The sequence below is a fragment of the Scyliorhinus torazame genome, chromosome 18 (genome assembly GCF_047496885.1).
Source record: "Scyliorhinus torazame isolate Kashiwa2021f chromosome 18, sScyTor2.1, whole genome shotgun sequence".
In the NCBI taxonomy this organism is placed as follows: Eukaryota; Metazoa; Chordata; class Chondrichthyes; order Carcharhiniformes; family Scyliorhinidae; genus Scyliorhinus; species Scyliorhinus torazame.
In genome coordinates this window covers 142,476,678-142,499,843 of record NC_092724.1, presented here as the reverse complement: position 1 = coordinate 142,499,843, position 23,166 = coordinate 142,476,678, and the positions used below count along the sequence as shown (strand labels likewise).

The window sequence follows — 23,166 nt, the reverse complement described above, 5'->3', positions numbered from 1 at the left end:
CCCAGCAGGCACGGGACAGACTGATAGACGCCCGCTTCACTGACTAGATGGGCATGGGAATCGGGTAGTATGGCCACAGACCGCACACCATGGCAACAGCCGACCACCCACACCCCCCACCCATCCACCCACCCAGCACCCTCACCCCCCTCCCCAACCCCACCCACCCCACCCGCATGCACACCACCCCCCCCCCCCCCCATTGCTGATCCACCTGCGGCACAATGGGCCGGGCTCACACAGTTGCGGGTGGACGCGTGTCTATCGCAGGCCATGGAGGATGATGACAACCCGCCCTGCGATGAGCTCCTGGCTCTACATCGTTGGACTATGTCTGACCCATGGCCACAGTACCACCATCCACCCGGACCATCCCTGCATGCGGCTGTGACACTGCAGCGCACGGTCCCGTCCTCTGCCCGGGGGATGTTGATGGTGGCCCAGGGGGAAGGGGGCAGACTCACCTGGGGCTGAGGTAAGACCACCCCTCACACACACACTTGCACTCAACGTACATGACACCCCCGCACACTTTGGACAGAGCACCAAAGGCAGCTTCGGTAGGTGTAACATTGACTTTAATAACCAAAGGATATGGGGGAGGGGTGGGATATGGGGGAGGGGTGGGATATGGGGGAGGGGTGGGATATGGGGGATATGGGGAGGGGTGGGATATGGGGGATATGGGGGAGGGGTGGGGATATGGGGGAGGGGTGGGATATGGGGGAGGGGTGGGATATGGGGGAGGGGTGGGATATGGGGGAGGGGGGTGGGATGTGGGGGAGGGGGGATGTGGGGGAGGGGGGATGTGGGGAGGGGGGAGGTGGGGGAGGGGGGGATGTGGGGGAGGGGGGGAGGGGGGGGCATGTGGGGGAGGGGGGGCAGTGGGGGAGGGGGGGATGTGGGGAGGGGGGGGATGTGGGGGAGGGGGGGATGTGGGGGAGGGGGGGGAGGGGGGGGGGATGTGGGGGAGGGGGGGGGATGTGGGGGAGGGGGGGGGATGTGGGGGAGGGGGGGGGGATGTGGGGGAGGGGGGGGGGATGTGGGGGAGGGGGGGGGGATGTGGGGGAGGGGGGGGTGGGGCATATGGGAGGATGGGGGGGAGATATGGGGGAGGGGGGATATGGGGTATATGGGGGGGGGGATATGGGGGAGGGGGGATATGGGGGAGGCTCACCCTGCCTGCTCTGACGAGGTCGTTCACCTTCTTGTGGCACTGGGTGCCGGTCCGTGTGTCAGGGCCGCAGCGGTGACGGCCTCTGCCACTTCCCTCCACAGACGCCGGCTGTGGCGTGGGGCAACTCTGCGGCCGTGCCCGGGATACAGGGCGTCCCTCTCTGCTCCACCGCGTCCAGGAGCGCCTCCACATCGCGTGACTCGAACCTCGGGGCTGAGCGACGGCCAGCCATCCAGTCGGGTGTTGCGGTCGGGTGTTCTGGTCGGGTGGGGGGGAGCAGCGCGGCCTTATGAGCCGTCACGCCGTGCAGCGCGTATGACGCTGCACGGCGTGAACCACTGCGCAAGCGCGGATCCCGTTACGTCGCTGCTAGCCCATTTCGGGCCGGAGACTATCGACCCATTTTTCCGACGTGACGCAAGTCGGATTTGCGCCGATCGGCGGACTTTCCGCCGATAACGGAGAATTTCGCCCCAGATTCTTGTTTCAACCTTCCTTTGATGTAGTGTTGCCACGGTGATTGGGTACAAACTTAGAGAGGTTTTTTAGAGAGTTGCAGGAAGACCCAGTAATATATGAAATGAAAATCTGCTGGGTACTGGAATTAATTTGAAATTTTGTTTAGATTCAGAATTTGGAAGAAATCACTTGAATTAATATAGGTGAATTAATATAGGTGCTTACAAAATTAAGAGAAAAGAAAATATATACTCAAAAGTTGTTTTTAATCTTTTTATTATTTTGTCTTCTCCAGAAGATAGGTAGGGAAGTCCCCCCTGTACATTTATAATTTTATTATATCACTTGAGTTATTCACTTCTTCTTTGTTAGTTTACTAAACCTATTCAATACTTTGAGTTTAAATCAAGGTGCATTGTGAAACTGCATTACCCGTTAAAAATAAAAGACGCAAGGCCAGCAGAATGCTTGCACAGCAGCTTAGAAAGAGGGAGGCAGCCAGGGAGATAGGGTCAGTAAATGATGGAGATGGGAACCTGGTTGGTGATTCAGTCGGGGTGAATAAGGCGTTTAGGGATTTCTACAGTAGGCTGTACTGGTCGGAACCCCCTACGGGGCAAGAAAGGATGAGGCACTTCTTGGGGCAGCTGAATTTCCCAAAGGTGGACGGGGAGCTGGTAGAAGGGCTGGGGGGCCCGATCGGGTTGGAAGAGATAATGGAGGGTCTGAAGGCCATGCAGTCGGGTAAAGCCCCGGGGCCGGACAGGTACCCAGTGGAGTTTTATAAAAAGTTCTCGGGGATATTGGGTCCGGTGTTGATGAGGATGTTCAGTGAGGCAAGGGAAAGAGGGGTGCTGCCCCCGACTATGTCACAGGCCACGATTTTGCTGATTCTGAAGCAGACCAAGAACCCAGAGCTGTGTGGGTCCTACAGGCCAATATCCCTGTTGAATGTGGACGCCAAACTGCTGGCCAAAATGTTGTCCTCCAGGATTGAGGATCCGAACATTATTGGGGAGGACCAGACTGGGTTTGTTAAGGGTAGGCAGTTGGTGGCCAATGTAAGAAGGCTGTTAAATGTGATCATGATGCCCCAGGAAGTTAGAGAGGTGGAGGTAGTGATCGCAATGGATGCAGAAAAGGCTTTTGATCGGGTAGAATGGGATTATCTGTGGGAGGTACTGGGACGGTTCGGATTTGGGCGGGGCTTTATTGACTGTGTCAGGTTGCTGTATCAGGCTCCTGTGGCAAGTGTACGGATGACTAGGACAACATCGGACTATTTTAGACTGCACTGGGGGACGAGACAGGGATGCCCCCTCTCCCCACTGTTGTTCACTCTAGATATAGAGCTGTTGGCAATTGCTCTCAGAGCCTCAATGGGCTGGTCCGGATTGGGGAGGGGGGGTGGAGTCTCGATCTATGCAGATGACCTGCTTCTGTATGTATCGGACCCGTTAGAGGGGATGGAAGAAATCATGAGGATTCTAGGGGAACTTGGCCGGTTTTCGGGGTATAAGCTAAATATGGGGGAAAATGAGATGTTTGCGATCCAGGTGAGGGAACAGGAGGGGCGATTGGGGGAGCTGCTGTTTAGATTAGTAGGGGGAAGCTTTAGGTACCTAGGCATTCACGTGGTGCTGGAATGGGACCAGCAGCATAAATTAAGACCAAATGAAGGACGATTTTCGGAGATGGGACGCTCTCCCGTTGTCATTAGCTGGGAAGGTGCAGACGGTGAAGATGACGGTCCTCCTGAGATTCCTGTTCGTGCTTCAATGTCTCCCCATCTTTATTCCGCGGTCCTTTTTAAAACGGGTCAGCAAAGTGATCTCTGGCTTTGTTTGGGTGGGCAGGACCCCGTGGGTAAGGAAGGTAATGCTTGAGCGGAGTCGTGGAGAGGGCGGGCTGGCGCTGCCAAATTTTAGTAACTATTACTGGGCGGCGAATATAGCCATGATCAGGAAGTGGGTGGTGGGGGAGGGTTCGGCATCGGAGTGTATGGAGGAGGCTTCATGTAAGGGCACCAGTTTTGGGGGCGTTGGTAACTGCGCTTCTGTCATTCCCGCCGGCACAGTACTCCACCAGCCCCGTGGTGGTGGCGGCCCTGGGAGTCTGGGGCAATGGAGGAGACGTGGGAGCAGTGGGAGCATCGGTCTGGTCCCCAATCTGTAATAATCACCGGTTTTCCCCGGGAAGTATGGATGGGCGGTTCCGGATCTGGCGGAGAGCAGGGATTGAGAGGATGGGGTATATGTTTATAGAGGGGAGCTTTCCGAGTATAAGGGTGCTGGAGGAGAAGTTTGGGTGGGCGAGGGGAAACAAATTCAGGTATCTGCAGGTGCGGGACTTCCTACGTAAACAGGTGTCAACCTTCCCCCTCCGACCGCTAAGGGAGATTCGGGACAGGGTAGATTCCAGAGGGTGGGTAGGAGAAGGGAGCGTCTCTGACATTTACAAGGAACTTATGGGGTCAAAGGAGACGCAGACCGAGGAGCTGAAGCGCAAGTGGGTGGAGGAGCTGGGAGGAGAGATAGAGGATGGCCTATGGGCGGACGCGTATTCAACGCATCTGCAACATGTGCCAGGCTCAGCCTGGTACAATTTAAGGTTGTTCACCGCGCTCACATGATAGTGGCCCGGATGAGCAGATTCTTTCGGGTGGAGGACAGGTGTGCAAAATGTGTGGGAGGACCAGCGAACCATGTCCACATGTACTGGACATGTCCGAAGCTTAGGGGATTTTGGCAGGGGTTTGCGGGCGTCATGTCCATGGTGTTAAAAACAAGGGTGGTGCTGAGTCCAGAGGTGGCGGTTTTCGGGGTGTCGGAAGACCCGGGAATCGATGAGGAGAAAGAGGCAGACGTTCTGGCCTTTGCTTCCCTGGTAGCCCGGAGACTGATACTATTAGCTTGGAGGGACTCAAAGCCCCCAAAGTCGGAGTCCTGGCTATCTGACATGGCTAGCTTTCTCTGTTTGGAGAAAATCAAGTTCGCCTTGAGAGGGTCACTGTTAGGGTTCACCCGGAGGTGGCAACCGTTCGTCGACCTCTTCGCGAAAAATTAATCGTCAGCAGAAGGGGGGGGTTAGTTTAGCTTAGAGTAGGTGGTTAATAAAGGTGGGACCTGTAAGGGAGGGAGACGGCTTTTGCACTATGTTTATAGTTTCATGTACATTGTTTATTGTGTTGTTGTTTTAATACCAAAAAATACCTCAATAAAATTGTTTATTTAAAAAAAAGACTCATTGTATTAGCTAAATCTTAAATCTGATATTATTTGAGGTACAATGGTGTAAGTCATTCCCACAAGGAACTTTATTATGTTATTAGGGGGTTAACCATATTCACCGTCTGTAACAGTGTTACGACACCCTGGCCTAGTGCGCAGTCAATTTCAGCCCCACTTTATCCAGAGTTGCAACACAATTGAATTAACCAATAATTCTAAGAAAAATACCCAAAGTCTTTAGCCCTTTGCTGCCCAATATTTACAGTCACCAGGTTTGAAAATTTGTAAATTTAAAAAATATATATTTTTATACTCCTCCCTTTTCACATTTTCATCCAGATTTACACCCACCAACAAACAATCAATGATAACAAATACAATGTCAATCCCCTGGCCAACAATTGCTTCCTCACACCAACCCCCAAACAACCATCAACATTTTAAATACAACATCAAAGACAAGGAATCAGGAATGTATCATCCACCCATACATAGTTACCAACAACATACACAGTCCAACCCCCCCCCCCCCCCCCCCCCCCCCCAGCAACAGCACCTTCCGAATCCTCGCCACCTTCCCCCCCCCCCCCCCAATATAATAATAATCTTTATTGTCACAAGTAGGCTTACATTAACACTCCAATGAAAAGTCCCTAGTCGCCACATTCCGGCAGCTGTTCGGGTACACAGAGGGAGAATTCAGAATGTCCAAATTACCTAATAGCACGTCTTTCGGGACCTTTGGGAGGAAACTGGAGCACCCAGAGGAACCCCGCCCCAACACTCCTGATCGAGACACCACTAAATCTTCACTTTCATCTAAATTTAGTTTATATCCTGAAAAAGACCCAAACACTGGAAGCAGCTCCAATATGCCCCCAATCGACACACTCGGTACATAGAACAGCAAATCGTCCGCATAAAAAGATACCCGATGCTCTACCCCCCCCCCCCCCCCCCCCCCACCCGCACTATCCCTTTCCACACTTCCGAACTATGAGGTTTGTCAATTTAAACACAATTACTTTTTATTTATAACAAGAACTATAACAAGAACTTTATAACAAGAACTCCTACTAAAGGCATAAGGCAAGGCATCATCCAACACAATGGATGTGAGATCATTACTGATTCTCAACACTGGCTAACAAATAGATAGTGTACTATTCGCAAGTTGTTGAGGAAACTACTTCATGAACATTTTACTGACCTCTCATTTCTGTATTTTCAAAAAATGTTTGAAAAAAAAGTCACATTTTCCACCCCCAAATACTTATAGAGAAAAAGAAAATGATCTAAATTCTGCCAACATGACTGACGGGTGGGATCTATTTTTTAAAAATTAATTCATGGGATATGGGCTTTGCTGGCTAGTCCAGCATCTGTTGCCCATCACTAATTGCCCTTGAGAAGGTGGTGGTGAGCTTTCTTCTAGAACCGCTGCAATCCATGTGGTGTAGGCACACCCACAGTGCTGTTAGAGAGGGAATGCCAGGATTTTGACCTAGTGACAGTGGAGGAACGGTGATATATTTCCAAGTCAGGATGGTGAATGGCTTGGAGGGGAACTCGCAGATCGTGGCATTTTCATGTGCCTGCTGACCTTGTCCTTTGAGGTGGTGGTGGTCATGCATTTGGAATGTGTGTTGGTGAGCTGCTGCAGTACATCCTGTAGGTGGTTTACACTGCTGCTTCTGTGTCAGTGATGGAGGGAATTAAACTTTGTGGAACGGGTGAAGCGCGTGGCTTTCTCCTGGATGGTGTCAAGTTTCTTGAGTGTTACTGGAATTGCACTCATCCAGGCAAGGGAAGAATATCCCATCACACTTCTGGGGCGTCATTCTCCGACCCCCCCGCCGGGTTGGAGAATCGCCGGGGGCTGCCGTGAATCCCGCCCCTGCCGGTTGCCGAAGTCTCCTGTACCGGATATTCGGCGGGGGCGGGAATCGGGCCGCGCCGGTTGGTGGGCCCCCCCGCTGGATTCTCCGGCCCGGATGGGCCGAAGTCCCGCCAATAAATTGCCTGTCCCGCCGCCGTGGATTAAACCACCTTTTGAACGGTGGGACAAGGCGGCGTGGGCGGGCTCCGGGGTCCTGGGGGGGCGCGGGGCGACCTGACCCCGGGGGGTGCCCCCACGGTGGCCTGGCCCGCGATCGGAGCCCACCGGCGTCGGCCTAGCCCCTCAATGTTGGGGCTCGGCCCCCAAAGATGCGGAGCATTCCACACCTTTGGGGCGGCGCGATGCCCGTCTGATTGGCGCCGTTTTGGGCGCCAGTCAGCGGACATCGCGCCGTTTCGGGAGAATTTCGCCCCTGATCTATGCCTTGTAGATGGTGGACAAACTAGGATTCCTAGCTTCTGACCTGCTCTTCTAGCAACAGTATTTATATGGCTAGTCCAGTTCAGTTTCTGGTCAATGGTAACCCCCAGGATGTTGATAGTGGGGGATTCAGCCATGGTAATACCTTTGAATGTAAGGAGCGATGGTTAGATTATTTCTTCTGTGAGATGGTCATTGCCTGACACTTGTGTGGCCAAATGTTACTTGCCACTTTTCAGCCCAAGACTGGATATTGTGCAGATCTTGCGGCACTTGGACATGGACTACTTCATTATCTGAGGAGTCATGAACGGTGCTGACCATTGTGCAATCATCGGTAAACATCCCCACTTCTGACCTTATGATGGAGGGAAGTTCATTGATGAAGTAGCTGAAGATGGTTGAGGACATTACCCTGAGGAATTCCTGCAGTGATGTACTGGAGCTGAGATTACTCATCTCAAACAGCAAGTCGGTTAAGTAAGATTTACCAGAAAAGATTTGCTGTTTCTTTCTCCTGGGCACATTACTGAAAGCTGGAAGCCATTGCAAGGCTAGACGTGAGAAAGGAATGGGAATTTTGATGCATGTTACATTAGATATCATGGATGGTTCCACCTGTGGCCTCATGAGAAAGGCACTAAAGCTGAATACACCCAGAAGGCTTTGATTTTTATTTGTACTAGAACATACAGTGCAGAAGGAGGCCATTCGGCCCATCGAGTATGCACCAACCCATATAAGCCTTCCACCCTATCCCCATAACCCAATAACCCCTCCTAACCTTTTTTGGACACTAAGGGCAATTTAGCATGGCCAGTCGACCTGACCTGCACATCTTTAGACTGTGGGAGGAAACCGGAGCACCTGGAGGAAACCCACGCAGACATGGGGAGAACGTGCAGAGTCCGCACAGTGACCCAGTGGGGAATCGACCCTGGTGCTGTGAAGCCACAGTGCTAGCCACTTGTTCTACCGTGCTGCCCAATTAGCTGGGCAGAGTGAGGGCAAGAACAATTTGGCTCTGAATCTAGGAAACGATCAACCACAGAAAGGGTTCCTGACAATTCTACTGAAAGGCACAAGAGGTGAAATGAGATTGTTGCTTATTTAAAATATGCTCTATCACCATGCCAGTTGACTTAGACTTCATCTACAAAAGGAAATGGTAGCGGGGGGGTATATCCTGAACTATCCATTTTTCAACCAAATAATAAAATGCTCCTACTGTTGGAAGAGCAGAAAGGTGCAAAGTGAATTTACACTTCAATATGAGGTATTACCTTTTTGTCTTTAAGATTTATTTTTATTCACTGAATGGGTTCTCCAAGCTTTATCCACAAACATGGTCTTATAAAAACAAATGTACTATGAATATATATTGAAAGAAATTTTGATAGTGGGCACGACCTTTGGGGGTTTAATGTGCTGCTGCTGAAGGACAGTATTATCGGGCATACAGATGCTCAGTCGCATCTGATGATGGGTGATAGGATTGATTCTCAGTAGTGTTCCCTCTAAACCGCAAGGCTGTGCAGCAATCCGGACCTATCGGCGCTGGCCGCAGTTGTTGCGCAAAGAAATTTAAAGGGGCCATGCACTTAAATCGCCCGCACGCTCTTTAATAACTAAAATTCAAGTGAAACCTGAAAGATCGAAGAAGAGCGAGCAAAGCATGTTCCTGATCGAGCAGCAAGTTGAAACAAGTTACTTGACAGTGCTTTCACTGAGACATGTGGGGCACAAAATATTGTTTGAAGTGTGGAGGTTGGTTGTTTTAACTTGTTTTTGAGGGGCTACAATTCCTCTAAATGCTTCTGTGTTCCCACAGACATATGACATCAAACTGTAAAGACCACAGTTGTGGCCCACTTGAAAATAATCATCTACCTTGTTGGAGTCGCACAAAGTACAACCTGATCATTGTAAGCAGCTGAAAATTGTGTTATTTAAAAATTGTCAAGCCCAATGAATATTTGACATTTATGCTTTTTTTTATCATTTATTACTATTTTAAATCCTATTTTCCAGTAATATATGTCATTCCTGTCCAACCTCTCTGGTTCCTCTTGCAAAAGTTTTAATTTTCACTCAGTTGATTAAGGTAATTGTAAGTTGTTTTTTTTTTTTAAATTACAACGGCCTCAGAAGGAGAACTCATCTGAAACTGGAGCTGTAGAAAATATTACTTCCTCAATGTTTCCCCCAAATGAAAAAGATACATGCAATGTATTTCATTGTTGATGACTGTCCTGCCAATATTGCCTGAACAATTATCCTGCAAATCAAGGAAATGTTTTTCTTTTCGTCAGTTAAATAGCTTATTCTCTTCCCACATACTGTTTAACCCAGTTTTTCTTTTGTGCTTCATTATTAGGCCGTCAGGCAATGCTGGTATGGATTTCTTTCCTTTCTGAATTCGCTTCAGCTGTGGCAGATTGCCGAGAAACAGATCGGTGGTCGTTTTGGGACGGGTGTGCTGTCATACTTCATCTTCCTCAAGATGCTGCTGATACTCAATGTTTTTCACCTTGTCATGAACCTTTCCTTCATTGTCATTCCCCAAGCCACTCACCCTCCTGCCAACGCGAAAGGAACCTTCTCCGGGCTGGAGCTCCTGACTGGCAGCGTAAGTGAGCTAAAACCTGGCTTCTCATCTGCTTTTGCTTCGAGGCCCTGCGCCCCATCTTATAGGAAAAATTTAAGGACCATCCCCGCCCCCTGTGACTCATTGAGTCTTTACGAAAGTTAGTTATTTAATCAAGCACAAATTTTTATTATGACATCCAGCCGTGTCAGTTGCCCGGGAAAGCTGAGGGGCCACAGAGGTAAAACATTCTGAGTTCTGCCTCTTCCGGGCAGGAATGCTGACTGCTGCTTCACAGCGCCAGGGACCCGGGTTCAGTTCTGGCCTTGGGTGACTCGTCTGTGCGGAGTCTGCACATTCTCTCCATGTCTTTCCTCCGGGTGCTCCGGTTTCCTCCCACAGTCCAAAGATGTGCAGGTTAGTTGGATTGGCCATGATAAATTGCCCCTTTGTATCCTAAAAAAGGTTAGGTGGGGTTTGGGGGATATGGGGATAGGGAGGGAGCGTGAGCCTGGTGCGTGTGCTCTTTCTGAGGGTCGGTGCAGACGCAATGGGTTGAATGGCCTCCTTCTGCACTATAGGGATTCAATTATTCTAGTTTGGTCCAGAGGTTCTGACAGGACTTCCCTGGACCCACTCTGCGGATGCCACCAGATAACAAGGGGTGGATCGCAAGTCCTAGAGCACTTTAAGCTCGGGAACAATTTTATCAGTGAGTGCTGGGTGGGCCTTGGATGTTTGCAGATCTGATTTGGTGCAGGCAAAGACAGGCAAGTGTAGCTCAGTCACCTGTTGCCAGTGGCTGAATGCTTTGTGGGTGTGGGGAGGTGTGTGCTGTGTGGGTATGGGGAAGGTGTGTGCTGTGTGGGTATGGGGAAGGTGTGTGCTGTGTGGGTATGGGGAAGGTGTGCTGTGTGGGTATGGGGAAGGTGTGTGCTGTGTGGGTATGGGGAAGGTGTGTGCTGTGTGGGTATGGGGAAGGTGTGTGCTGTGTGGGTATGGGGAAGGTGTGTGCTGTGTGGGTATGGGGAAGGTGTGTGCTGTGTGGGTATGGGGAAGGTGTGTGCTGTGTGGGTATGGGGAAGGTGTGTGCTGTGTGGGTATGGGGAAGGTGTGTGCTGTGTGGGTATGGGGAAGGTGTGTGCTGTGTGGGTATGGGGAAGGTGTGTGCTGTGTGGGTATGGGGAAGGTGTGTGCTGTGTGGGTATGGGGAAGGTGTGTGCTGTGTGGGTATGGGGAAGGTGTGTGCTGTGTGGGTATGGGGAAGGTGTGTGCTGTGTGGGTATGGGGAAAGTGTGTGCCGTGGGTATGGGGAAGGTGTGTGCTGAGGAGATACCGTTTTGTGTGTGTCTGTATGTGTTAAAATGGGATCACGTTAGAAGTCTGACGTAAGGATACAGATTAGATGAAAACCTGTGATAATGCAAGCATCTTCAAATATATTCCATAAATGCATTGGGATGTACAGGCTTTAATGAACACTATAAAGGTGGAGTGTATTGTTGAACTGTTGTTGGTGCACACTTTTATTCAGACACCTGTACATTTGTGTGTCAGCCAATGTTTTCAAATGGATTCAGAACATGCCTTAACCTTTGGCATGTTTTATGTCGCAGATACATTTATTCATAAGTTCGGAAAGTTAGACATTCCGACGTTTTTCTATAGTTCAGAAAATTCAGAAGTTTAGAAATGCCTTGATCCTCCGCATTCTTGGATGGAAAGGTGACAAGTGTATTTTTGCACTTTGCAAAATTAAGAAATTATGCAGCTGAACATTTCCTTCGTGTCCATTTGCTGCCCAAAGTTTGCTCCGCCCCATTAATGATTTGTTTAACAGAAAGTGCACTAAGAACAAGAGCTGCCATGCTCACTACAGACTCATTTTATGCACACTCATTTGGACTGGACTAAAATTCCAGCTCCATGTTCTCCATTTTGAGAATAGAATTTCCCTCTTATTTCAATATCGAGTTTCAAGATGGTGGTGAAAGCCTGTGACTCAAATTAACCAGTAATGGCAGATACCAGGTGAGAGAAATGGTGAAGTGAACAAGTCCGTATACGTGCAGGTTAGGTGGATTGACCATGCTAAATTGCCTCTTAATGTCCAAAAGGTTAGGTGGGGTTACGGGGGATAGGGTTGGGGGCTTAGGCATAGATAGGATGCTCTTTTCAAGGGTTGGTACAGACCCGATGGGCCGAATGGCTTCCTTCGGCACTGTAGGGATTGAATGAAACGAGACCTGAGGCACATTGACTCTGATTTCAGCACCATTATGCCTTGAACAAAGACAACCCCCAACCTCCCCCCGCACGTCTCAAATCACTTGGAAGAATTCAGTGACCAGACTGAGGGCTGAGAGACCACATGACCATTAGTGTCAAGTTCGAACCCAAGATATATGTTGAAAAAGGCTTATACAAAATGCTTTTTTGAGGCTAATTTCTTCCTGAGCTGGTATACTTTGGTGTTTTACCATATTGTCTCAGGAAAGAGTTAATAAACTTGACTGGATTGAATTACGAGGTGGCAAGGCAATGGCAAACTAGAGGCGGGATTCTCCGGTCGTAAGCTGGCGGTGGAATTCTCTGGTCCTGCTGGAAGAGCACTCTCGCCTGAGGATTTCCCAGTGGGAAATTCTATTGACGAGCAGTGGGAGCAGAGAATCCCGCTGCCAGCGAATGGCACGCCAAATTCTCCGTCCTCACCAGCAGCCATGGCCAGGTGGACTCTCAACGGAGAATTCCGTCCCTATTATTTACCGACCAGTGAGCAATCGGCCCTTCTGGTTCTTGCATAGTTCCTTCTAGTGATATTGATAGAAACTAGATCTATTGGCTCCCCAAAAAAAGGGAGTCCTGGTTTGCGGGGATCTTGGGTTGACCTGGGGCCAAAATTCGGGGGCGGGATTCTCCGACCCCCTGCCGGGTCAGAGAATAGCCGGGGGGTGGCGTGGATCCCGCCCCCGCCGGCCGCCAAATTCTCCGGCACCGGAGATTCGGTGGGGGTGGGAATCGCGCCAGTTGGCGCCCCCCCCCCCCCCCCCCCCCCCCCCCCCCCGGTGATTCTCCGGCCCGCGATGGGCCGAAGTCCCACTGCTGTAATGCCGGTCCCGCCGGCGTGAATTAAACCACCTCCCTTACCGGCGGGACCAGGCGGCGCGAGCGGGCTCCGGTGTTCTGGGGGGGGGGGGCGCAGGGCGATCTGGCCCCAGGGGGTGCCCCCATAGTGGCCTGGCCCGCGATCGGGGCCCACTGATCCGCGGGCGGGCCTGTGCCGTGGGGGCACTCTTTCCACTCCGCGTCGGCCATAGCCTCCGCGATGGCCGACGCGGATGTGACCCCCCCCCCCGCGCATGCTGACGTCAGCTGACGCTGACGCTCCCGCACATGTGCGGACTTCCGCTCATCAGCGGAATCCCTTCGGCCCCGGCTGGCGTGGCGCCAAAAGCCTCCCACGCCAGCTGACGGGACGGCAGCCACTCTGGCGTGGGCCTAACCCTTAAAGGTGAGGGCTTGGCCCCTAATGGTGTGGAGAAATCCGCACCTTTGGGGCGGCCCGACGCCAGAGTGGTTTACGCCACTCCATCCCGCCAAGACCCCCTGCCCCACCGGGTAGGAGAGAATCCCGCCCCTGTTTCCTGACGGCTGGTTCATCTCTTGCAATTAAGGTCCCTGGACCATAGGGCAGCATGATGGCGCAGTGAGGACCCAGGTCCGATCCCGGCCCCGGGTCGCTGACCGTGTGGAGTTTGCACATTTTACGTGGGTCTCACCCCCACAACCCGAAAGCTGTACAGGGTAGGTGCATTGGCCACGCTACATTTCCCCTTAATTGGAAAAGAAAATAATTGGATACTCCCAAGTTTTAACAATTTTTTAAAAAGACGTGATTGCTGTCCATGAAAGAGCAGTTGCCCAGCTTGGGAACCCTGCACACCGGGCTCTGAGCTGCCTAAATGTTTAACATTACACCAGTCTGATTCATAGGCTTTGAAGGAGCAAAGCAGAGGATGTTACCAGAAATTACACACCGTTCAAGAGAAGTGCGGGCTCTTTGTTGCGGAAAAAAAAAATAGCCGACTGAGTTAACATCCTTAAAGTTAACTCCTTAAAGTGTTGCAAAGGCTGTTAAAATTGTGTTTTATTTTCTTGTTCAGGGTCATTTCACAGACACGGTTCTATACTATGGATATTACACAAACAGCTCCTGGAATATTTTGGACAACGGAAGATCCAAAAGCAGTGCTCTTACAAACAGCAGTTGGAATATTTCGGGAAGTGAAGCATCTAACGCTGGTGCTCTTAGTATATGGTATAATCTGCCAATAGCATATATTTACACGCTTGGAACTTCTTTCTTCATCACTTGCATTATCCTGGTTCATTGGTAAAATATATATTTTTTCACTTTATGTTACTCATGTGCTGAAACTGTGTAAATCAGTCGCGGCAGTGGACTTCCAATTTTTCATATTTTGTTGGAGGTGAATGTGCTCCTTTGGGGTTGCATTTATAATTTATGTAAGATTACATAGCGGGGATCTTGAATTTGGACAAAAGCAAAATTCTGCAGATGTTGAATGGAAAAAGTTAACATTTCAATGAGCCTTGACCAGAACTGATTTTGAACAGTGGGACCATGGGTCAAAGGAGTCCCCTATCATTGATTATAAAGCGTGCATAAAATGTGCACAAGACTTTGTTCAAAACAGTTTCAGGCATACTCAGTCTCTGCAGCTTGCAGGGTCATGGTGCTCTCATGATTGCACTTGCCGGAGTTGCTTATTCAGCCTTCATCACCATTGACTGCCTCATTTAATGTTTATATTTCTAAATGTCAAATACTGTGTTTCATACCCGGGCAGCACGGTAGCACAGTGGTTAGCACAGTTTCTTCACAGCTCCAGGGTCCCAGGTTCGATTCCCAGCTTGGGTCACTGTCTGTGCGGAGTCTGCACGTTCTCCCCGTGTGTGCATGGGTTTCCTCCGGGTGCTCCGGTTTCCTCTCACGGTCCAAAGATGTGCAGGGTTAGGTGGATTGGCCATGCTAAATTGCCCTTGGGTTAGGTGGGGTTACGGGGATCGGGCAGAGGTGTGGGCTTAAGTGGGGTGCTCTTTCCAAGAGCCGGTGCAGATGCGATGGGCCGAATGGCATCCTTCTCCACTGTAAATTCTATGATCTACCCAATAACTGCTTTCTGAAGTAGTCTGCCACTAGTGCTTCTTACTCTCCCCGGCGCCAACAACAAACCTCTTAGTAATATTTCAGGGCAGTTTCTACTCTAACCCAGCCCCGGATCACTATCCGTGTTGAGTTTGCACATTCTCCCCGTGTCTGCGTGGGTTTCGCCCCCACAACCCAAAGATGTGCAGGGTAGGTGGATTAGCAATGCTGAATTGTCCCTTAATTGGAAAAAATGTTTTCAAGGTGTTGCTGAAAGAGGGTTCGGAGTCTTTTCCTTTGCTTGAAAATCATGTCAATAAGGACCAAACAGATTTTTCTTCCCAAATTGGTGCCAATTCTGTGCAGCAATGTTTGAAGTTACTAGAATGGGTCAGAAGAAGGATCAAAAAAGTCTAAATTGGCCTCCTGATACTGAATCGCAAAATAGCAAACCCAGTTTTGATGGCAATGAACATGTACTTGAGATTTGACAGTTGATTTGAAAGCAGATTGAAGGTCTGGCAGGGTCGACGTGTGTCGTTAACGATGCGATTATGGATTCCAACAAATTGCTGTGAATCTGAAATGGATTTTCCAATTTAAACAGATCGTTTAAGTTTCATTGAGCAAAAAAGAAATTGAAGCCTGCTTTTCATAGTAGGTACAGAAATGGTTTCACAGCTTGCGACAGCCAGAAATAATTTGAGAATTTTAATTATTTTTATTTTTTTAGCTTATCCAAAGCTTTTGGAGAGAGTTACAGAGTGGGCAGCACCTATGGAAACCTGGTGGCGAAAGTGTTCTGCTCGTGGGATTTCAAGGTGACACAGAAACAGTCAGTTGAGTCAAATTACGAGAACATCAGCACCCAGTTAAAGGCGAGTTATGGCTTGGTGCCAACTATTGTGTTGTGTGATTGAACCAGATGTTCACCTGTCTGTCAGTCTGGCATGCATGTGTCTCAACAAGAAAGCTACATGTTTGAGCCCTCCATCAGCATGTCACTCTGGGTTATGTGCTTGTATTTTTATTGATTCGTTCATGGGGCGTCGCAGGCTATGCCAACGTTTATTGCCCATCCCTAATTGCCCTTGTAGAGGCAGTTAAGAGTCAGCCACATTGCAGTGGGTCTGGACTCGCATGTAGGCCAGACCAAGTAAAGATGGCAGATTTCCTTCCCTCCAGTACATTAGTGAACCAGGTGGGTTTTTACCACAATCGACAATGGTTTCATGGTCATCGTTAGACTTTTCTTTTATTGAATTCAAATGTCAATATCTGCAGTAGTGGGATTTGAACCTGGGCCCACAGCATTACTCTGGGTTTCTGGTTAACTAGTCCAGTGACAATACCACTACGCTATACCCTCCCCAGAGAAGGGTTTTCAAGTCTCCACTGCGAACTGCACAAGATGCAAGATGACAGAGGGTATTGGGGCAGGATTGGCTATCTGGCACCAGAGCCCCAGACACGAGAACAGATGGAACCTTTAATGTCAATCCCCGCTTTTCTAAACTCCCCTTTGATTCCATTCATTTTTAATCCGTAATGGTCAATGCGTTAAAATATCCAGCATCTGCCATGGCAGTCATTCAAGGCAGTGATTTAATTTGTTTAAAATAAGATTCCCTGTCACAGAACTGTGCTGTCTTCCCTGATGAACCTCCAAAATGCTCCATTCTGTTGTTGCTTTCCCACAATTTTATTGCTGGAAGATTGAAACAACAAGGCAATCAATTTATCATCTCACAATGTTATGCTCAGGGCTGCAAGAACTATTTGTTACGAGGCAAAATTTAGCAGAAATATTTGGGGCAGAGTTTTGGGTTGTTGGGGTCAGATTGTAGGAAGCACGCCCCCGGGCTAGGTGGGGAAACAGTCACCCGACAGTGATTTTCCCTGAATCGGCCCATTAATGACCAGCGAGGTTTCATTAAGGAATGCCATAAGTATGCAATATGCTCCTGCTAAAATATTACTTTTTTTCCCCAATTAGGAATGTGTTACTGAGCATGATTTCCTTACTACTGCCTCGAGCGTTCATCAGAAGATGTGTAATCTGTCGGTTCATTTTCTGGGCTGGCTGTTGTCCCTGGGGAGTGTTGTTGGATGCACCTTGGCAGTTTACTACTACTCCGAAAGCATGCTGAAGGTGGGTCTTGTGTTCACCTGATGCGATTCTGTCAACCTTTGACTGTTCATAGATGTACAATCATGGGGCAAAATTCTCCCCCAACGGCGCGATGTCCGCCGACTGGCGCCAAAAACAGCACCAATCAGACGGGCATCGCGCCGGCCCAAAGGTGCGGAATGCTCCGCATCTTTGGGGGCCGAGCCCCAACATTGAGGGGCTAGGCCGGCGCCGGAGGGATTTCCACCCCGCCAGCTGGCGGAAATGGCGTTTGTTGCCACGCCAGCTGGCGCGGAAATGCGGCGCATGCGCGGGAGCGTCAGCGGCCGCCGACAGTTTCCCGCGCATGCGCAGTGGGGTGAGTCTCTTCCGCCTCCGCCATGGTGGAGGCCGTGGCGGAGGCGGAAGGGAAAGAGTGCCCCCACGGCACAGGCCCGCCCGCGGATCGGTGGGCCCCGATCGCGGGCCAGGCCACCGTGGGGGCACCCCCCGGGGTCAGATCGCCCCGCGCCCCCCCCAGGACCCCGGAGCCCGCCCACGCCGCCTGGTCCCGCCGGTAAATACCAGCTTTGATTTACGCCGGCGGGACAGGCAATTTCTGGGCGGGACTTCGCCCCCACGGTGGCCTGGCCCGCCATGGGGGCACTCTTTCCCTGCCGCCTCCGCCACGGTCTCCACCATGGCGGAGGCGGAAGAGACTCTCCCCACTGCGCATGTGCGGGAAACTGTCGGCGGCCGCTGACGCTCCCGCGCATGCGTCGCATTTCTGCGCCAGCTGGCGGGGCAACAAACGCCATTTCTGCCAGCTGGCGGGGCGGAAATCCCTCCGGCGTCGGCCTAGCCCCTCAATGTTGGGGCTCGGCCCCCAAAGATGCGGAGCATTCCGCACCTTTGGGCCGGCGCGATGCCCGTCTGATTGGTGCCGTTTTTGGCGCCAGTCGGCGGACATCGCGCCGTTGGGGGAGAATTTCGCCCCTGGACTTTGCAATCTTTATTTATGCAAGCAAACATAATTCTGACACTCTAGGAAGCCTCAACCCGTCTGTGAAATGAGTGACTTTGCAGGCTTTGCGGATCAGTTTTCCAAATTTCAAGGAGGCAGGCCGCATTTATATGATATGAGTAACCATCGCACCGGTTTAACTTTTCAACTCTTTTTGCTTTTGACTCTTTGAAAGCCTGCCCTCGGCTAATTGAAGTGTTTTCTATTTTAGGGTTACTCTGAAAACATCCAACAGGGGACACACGAGAGGCTTGTGGAGAGCAGCTTGCTAACGCTCCCCATGCTTGTGTCGCTTATCAATCTTGTCATGCCGTACATTTATAACCTAATTGGGTTACTGGAAAATTATGATTTCCCTCAGCAACAGATCTATGTTTCCATTGCCAGGTATGAAAATTTTGGGATGGAGGCAACCTGTTCTTCCAAAAATGCTGTTGTGTTGTATTTTTGCTGCGTTGGTGCAGGTCATTTATCCAAATGAGAGGACAAGTGTACCCAAGGCCATAGTTGTAAACTAAGGGGCAATTAATCTAACATGTGCTATGGGAGGAAACAGGACCACACGGATGAAACCCACGCAGACACGGTGGGGGGGATGTTGCAAGTGCATGATAAAAGTCCACTGTGATGCCATTAGCCAAATGAAATATCAACGGAAGACCAAAAGATGATCTCAAGTTCACATTTTCCCTGTGACCGCCACTGTTAAATAGAATTTTAACACTTGACTGTGTTGGGAATGCAGTTAGGTCCAACATTCAAAAGAGAAAGGTGGATTAATGTTTGGCATCGAACCCTTTGTTAAAAGTAGTTCTGATAAAGGGTCTCACTGAAAACACTGACCGTTTTTTTTAAGATGTTGACCAATGCTTTCTCCATTTCTTGAATTTTCAACTGGCTATCACATAGAAGACAGAGGGTGGTGGTGGATGGAAAATTTTCAGACTGGAGACCAGTTACCATGGTGTACCACAGGGATCAGTGCTGGTCCTCTGCTATTTGTGATTTTTATCAATGACTTGGAGGAGGGGGCTGAAGGGTGGGTCAGTAAATTTGCTGTTGACACCAAGATTGGTGGAGTCGTGGATGAGGTGGAGGGCTGTTGTAGGCTGCAAAGAGACATTGATAGGATGCAGAGCTGGGCCGAAAAATGGCAGATGAAGTTTAACCCTGATAAGTGCGAGGTGATTCATTTTGGTAGAAAAATGTTGAATGCTGATTACATGGTCAATGGCAGGGTTCTGGGGAATGTGGAGGAACAGAGAGATCTTGGGGTTCATGTCCACAGATCTCTGAAGGTTGCCACTCGAGTGGATAGAGCCGTGAAGAAGGCCTATAGTGTGTTAGCGTTTATTAATGGGGGGCTTGGGTTTAAGAGCCGTGGGGTTATGATGCAACTATACATGACCCTGGTGAGACCACATTTGGAGTATTGTGTGCAGTTCTGGTCACCTCATTATAGGAAGGATGTGGAAGCATTGGAAAGGGTGCAAAGGAGATTTACCAGGATGCTGCCTGGTTTGCAGGATAGGTCTTATGAGGAAATGTTGAGGAAGCTAGGGCTTTTCTCTTTGGAGCAAAGGAGGATGAGAGGCGACTTAATAAAGGTTTATAAGATAATGAGGGATAGATAGAGTGGACGTTCAGAGACTATTTCCTCGGGTGGATGTAGCTGTTACAAGGGGGCATAACTATAAGATTCAGGGTGGGAGTTATAGGAGGGATGTCCGAGGTAGGTCCTTTACTCAGAGTGGTTAGGGTGTGGAATGGACTGCCTGCTGTGATAGTGGAGTCAGACACGTTAGGAACTTTCAAGCGGTTATTGGATAGGCACATGGAGCACACCAGAATGACGGGGAGTGGGATAGCTTGATCTTGGTTTCGGACAATGCTCGGCACAACATCGAGGGCCGAAGGGCCTGTTTGTGCTGTACTATTCTATGATCTCCCCCACATTTGCATTTTTCATTACTTCAATTTAAAGCTACCATATAATCGCATTTTGAATTTGCAAATTCTTGCTTTATATGAATTTGAATATTCTGTTAAATTTTTAAGCCAAGAGTTACAGGGAGTTCCTTAAAGTTTTGTAGGCAATGACATTGCCATGGCCAGTTAGTCATTGTGTGACATATCATCGTCACCAATTTGTAAATGGTTCCAAACAGATGTTTCTGACTTTGGGGTTAACCTACAGGGTTACCTGAAAATTGAATCACTAAACAACATTAAATCAGAAGGTTCATTGAGCAAAATTTGCATGTTTAGTAATTTTGAACTGTCAGCCTTAGCTCAGCGATCAGAAGGTTGTGGATTTCAGGCCCATTCCAGAGACCTGAGCGCACAGGCTGATGCTTCAGTGAAAACATTGGGTGGATTTACCCTGCAACCCACCCCTCCCACCCCGTGTTTTTTGGTGGCGGAGGCAGCGGGTTTTTCTGGTCCCGGCGTCGTCAGCGCAATTTCCGTTGAATGCGCCCCTTGTCGCCAAGAAACCCAAGGCAGGCGTGTGCCGTCGGTGGGACTGGAATATCCTGCCGGCGCGAACAGCCAGTAAATTCCACCCACTGTGTCGGCTGCGCTGTAGGAGGTGCTCAATTGGGATGAGATACTAAATATCCTCCCTGTCCTCTCAGACGGTGCATGCAATAGATCCCATGACAAGATTCAAAGAAGATCAAGGAAACTCTCCTCCTGTCCTGACCAAAATTAATCCCTAAACCAATATTATTTGGTCCCTTATCCAATTTCTATTTGTAGAATCTTGCTGTGCGGAAACTTTACAATCGTGACTGCCCTTGAAAAGTGCACTATTGGCTCAAGTTATGAATGCTCTTAGATAAATGAAAGTTAATCTACTTCTTTCAAAGGGTTTCTTTGTCAGCAACACTTGGTGACATTTGTTTTTATGTTGTATACGTTAATAATTAAACCACCAGATAAATAGGTAGCACACACACCATGGTAACTATTATTCAGGGACTCTGAGCCAACTTCAGAAAGTACAGTAAAATATTTTGGGCGAGCTGCACTATGGATTGGTCTGCAGAATGGAAACAGTTAGCTCAAGGTGGAAAATGCAGACCAAGTGCCAATCCAATGTTGCCTTATAATGCACACAAAATGGGCGACACGATAGCATGGACGGCACGGTAGCACAGTGGTTAGCACTGTTGCTTCACAGCGTCAGGGTCCCATGTTCAATTTCCACTTGGGTCACTGTCTGTGCGGAGTCTTCATGTTCTCCCCATGTCTCCATGGGTTTCCTCCAGGCGCTCCGGTTTCCTCCCACAAGTCCTGAAAGACGTGCTTGTTAGGTGAATTGGACATCCTGAATTCTCCCTCTGTGTACCCGAACAGATGCCAGAGTGCGGCGAATTGGGAATTTTCACAGTAACTTCATTCGCAGTGTTAATGTAAGCCTACTTAGGGGCAGCATGGTGGCGCAAGTGGTTAGCACAGTTGCCTCACAGCGCTGACGTCCCCAGGTTCGATCCCGGCTCTGGGTCGCTGTCTGTGCGGAGTTTGCACATTCTCCCCGTGTTTGCATGGGTTTCGCCCCCCACAACCCCAAAGATGTGCAGGGTAGGTGGATTGGCCACGCTAAATTGCCCCTTAATTGGAAAAAATTAATTGGATACTCTAAATTTATTTTAACAAATTTTTAAAAGAAGAATGTAAGCCTACTTGTGACAATAATAAAGATTATTTATTATCAATAGCCCTTGCATTTTAAAGGTCTGCGATAGATAGATAGATAATTTTATCTTCTCTCTAATGGAGACGTCTGATTTTTGTTTTGATATAGAAATCTGCTGTTGAAGATGTCCATTTTAGGAGTGCTGTGCTTCCACTGGATGGGACCAAATACAAAAAATATAGCAGAAATATCAGTAAGTTTGATAAGTTATCTGGTTTTTATTATTGCCTCTGATTCAAACCAAACTTTTTCTATAGTGTTGTGAGGTAAAACCGAAATGCTGTTATTGAAATGGTGCTTTAATTTCCAAAAGTAATATTTTATTAAACCTCATTTTCTCCCTGGTATTCCGATGAAGACAAGCGTCCAAAAGGGTTCTAATTTGTGTTGGCTGCAAGGCTGCCAGTGTGTCTTAACTGCTACTTTTGTCTCCGCTGATTCTTTTTAGACAGAACACCTTTTGAACAGAATAGCGAGATCACCTATTTTACTTCCATTTTGAATAATCTTACGTAATATTGACAATGTAAGAATTGATCTTGGAATGATTGATTTGTAATCTTTTACGATTGAAGATAGAATAGGATAGTTTAGCATTTGCTATATGAATCGTATATTATGTCATGTCAGACACTTAACCATTCATGCCTTGTTTGCTTTTTGCTTCAGTGCTGGGAGACTTTTGTAGGGCAAGAATTATACCGTTTGAAGATTATTGATTTTATATTCCTTATACTGGACACCGTTTTTGCAGAATATCTCTGGAGGTGAGTTTCGTGCAACGAGAAGTTTGTTTTATCTATTAAGAATGATTTATATTGTTTTAACAGTCTGAAGGACACAACAGCTTTTAACCAATTGTGATGCCTAGCATATAGTTTTTACACTGAGTCACAAAACTGACTTGGGTGAAGACACTTTACTGGCCTTTACTTTCTTTCATTGAGATGGCACTGACAGTCCCAGGAATCTTAAATTATCATCACTAACTGGGGTTCCTTTTAGTCATGTTATTGGTTCATCTGTGATGATGTTGCTCCCACGTGCTTCTGAGTTTGGAGTATTTGGAGCACTGCAAGCCATTCCCAGATGTTGCTCCCAGTTCAGCCAAACATTGAAAACAAATAACATTGTTTCATACATGTAAAATCTATGTGTCTCCTTTTCTCTATTCAAAGCCCTCCCCTCTAGCCACAGGTGGCTGCATCTAAGTGAGTGGCATGTGTAGCCTACGCAAAAGCAAAACACTTGCAGATACTGGAAACCTGAACTGAAAGCAGAAAATGCTGGGAATACTCAGCCGTTGGATCTGGCAATATCTGTGAGGTGGAAACGGGGTTAATATTTCAAAGCTGTTCAGATAGAGGGTCACCGACCTGAAACCTTGAG

The 23,166-nt window shown here is 48.9% G+C and overlaps 1 protein-coding gene across 4 annotated transcripts in view; it reads left to right on the top strand.

Annotated features, from left to right (window-relative positions):
• The window catches only part of LOC140395582 (transmembrane channel-like protein 6), a 132,041-nt gene that overhangs the window by 95,663 nt on the left and 13,212 nt on the right, over positions 1-23,166 (top strand). For all 4 annotated transcript variants that reach the window (XM_072483539.1, XM_072483542.1, XM_072483540.1 and 1 more), the window contains 8 exons: positions 9,018-9,111; positions 9,564-9,815; positions 13,937-14,166; positions 15,677-15,821; positions 16,940-17,095; positions 18,289-18,464; positions 21,886-21,970; positions 22,447-22,544. In XM_072483539.1, coding sequence (XP_072339640.1) covers positions 9,018-9,111; positions 9,564-9,815; positions 13,937-14,166; positions 15,677-15,821; positions 16,940-17,095; positions 18,289-18,464; positions 21,886-21,970; positions 22,447-22,544 — 1,236 coding nt within the window. The remainder of the gene's footprint in view (positions 1-9,017; positions 9,112-9,563; positions 9,816-13,936; positions 14,167-15,676; positions 15,822-16,939; positions 17,096-18,288; positions 18,465-21,885; positions 21,971-22,446; positions 22,545-23,166) is intronic.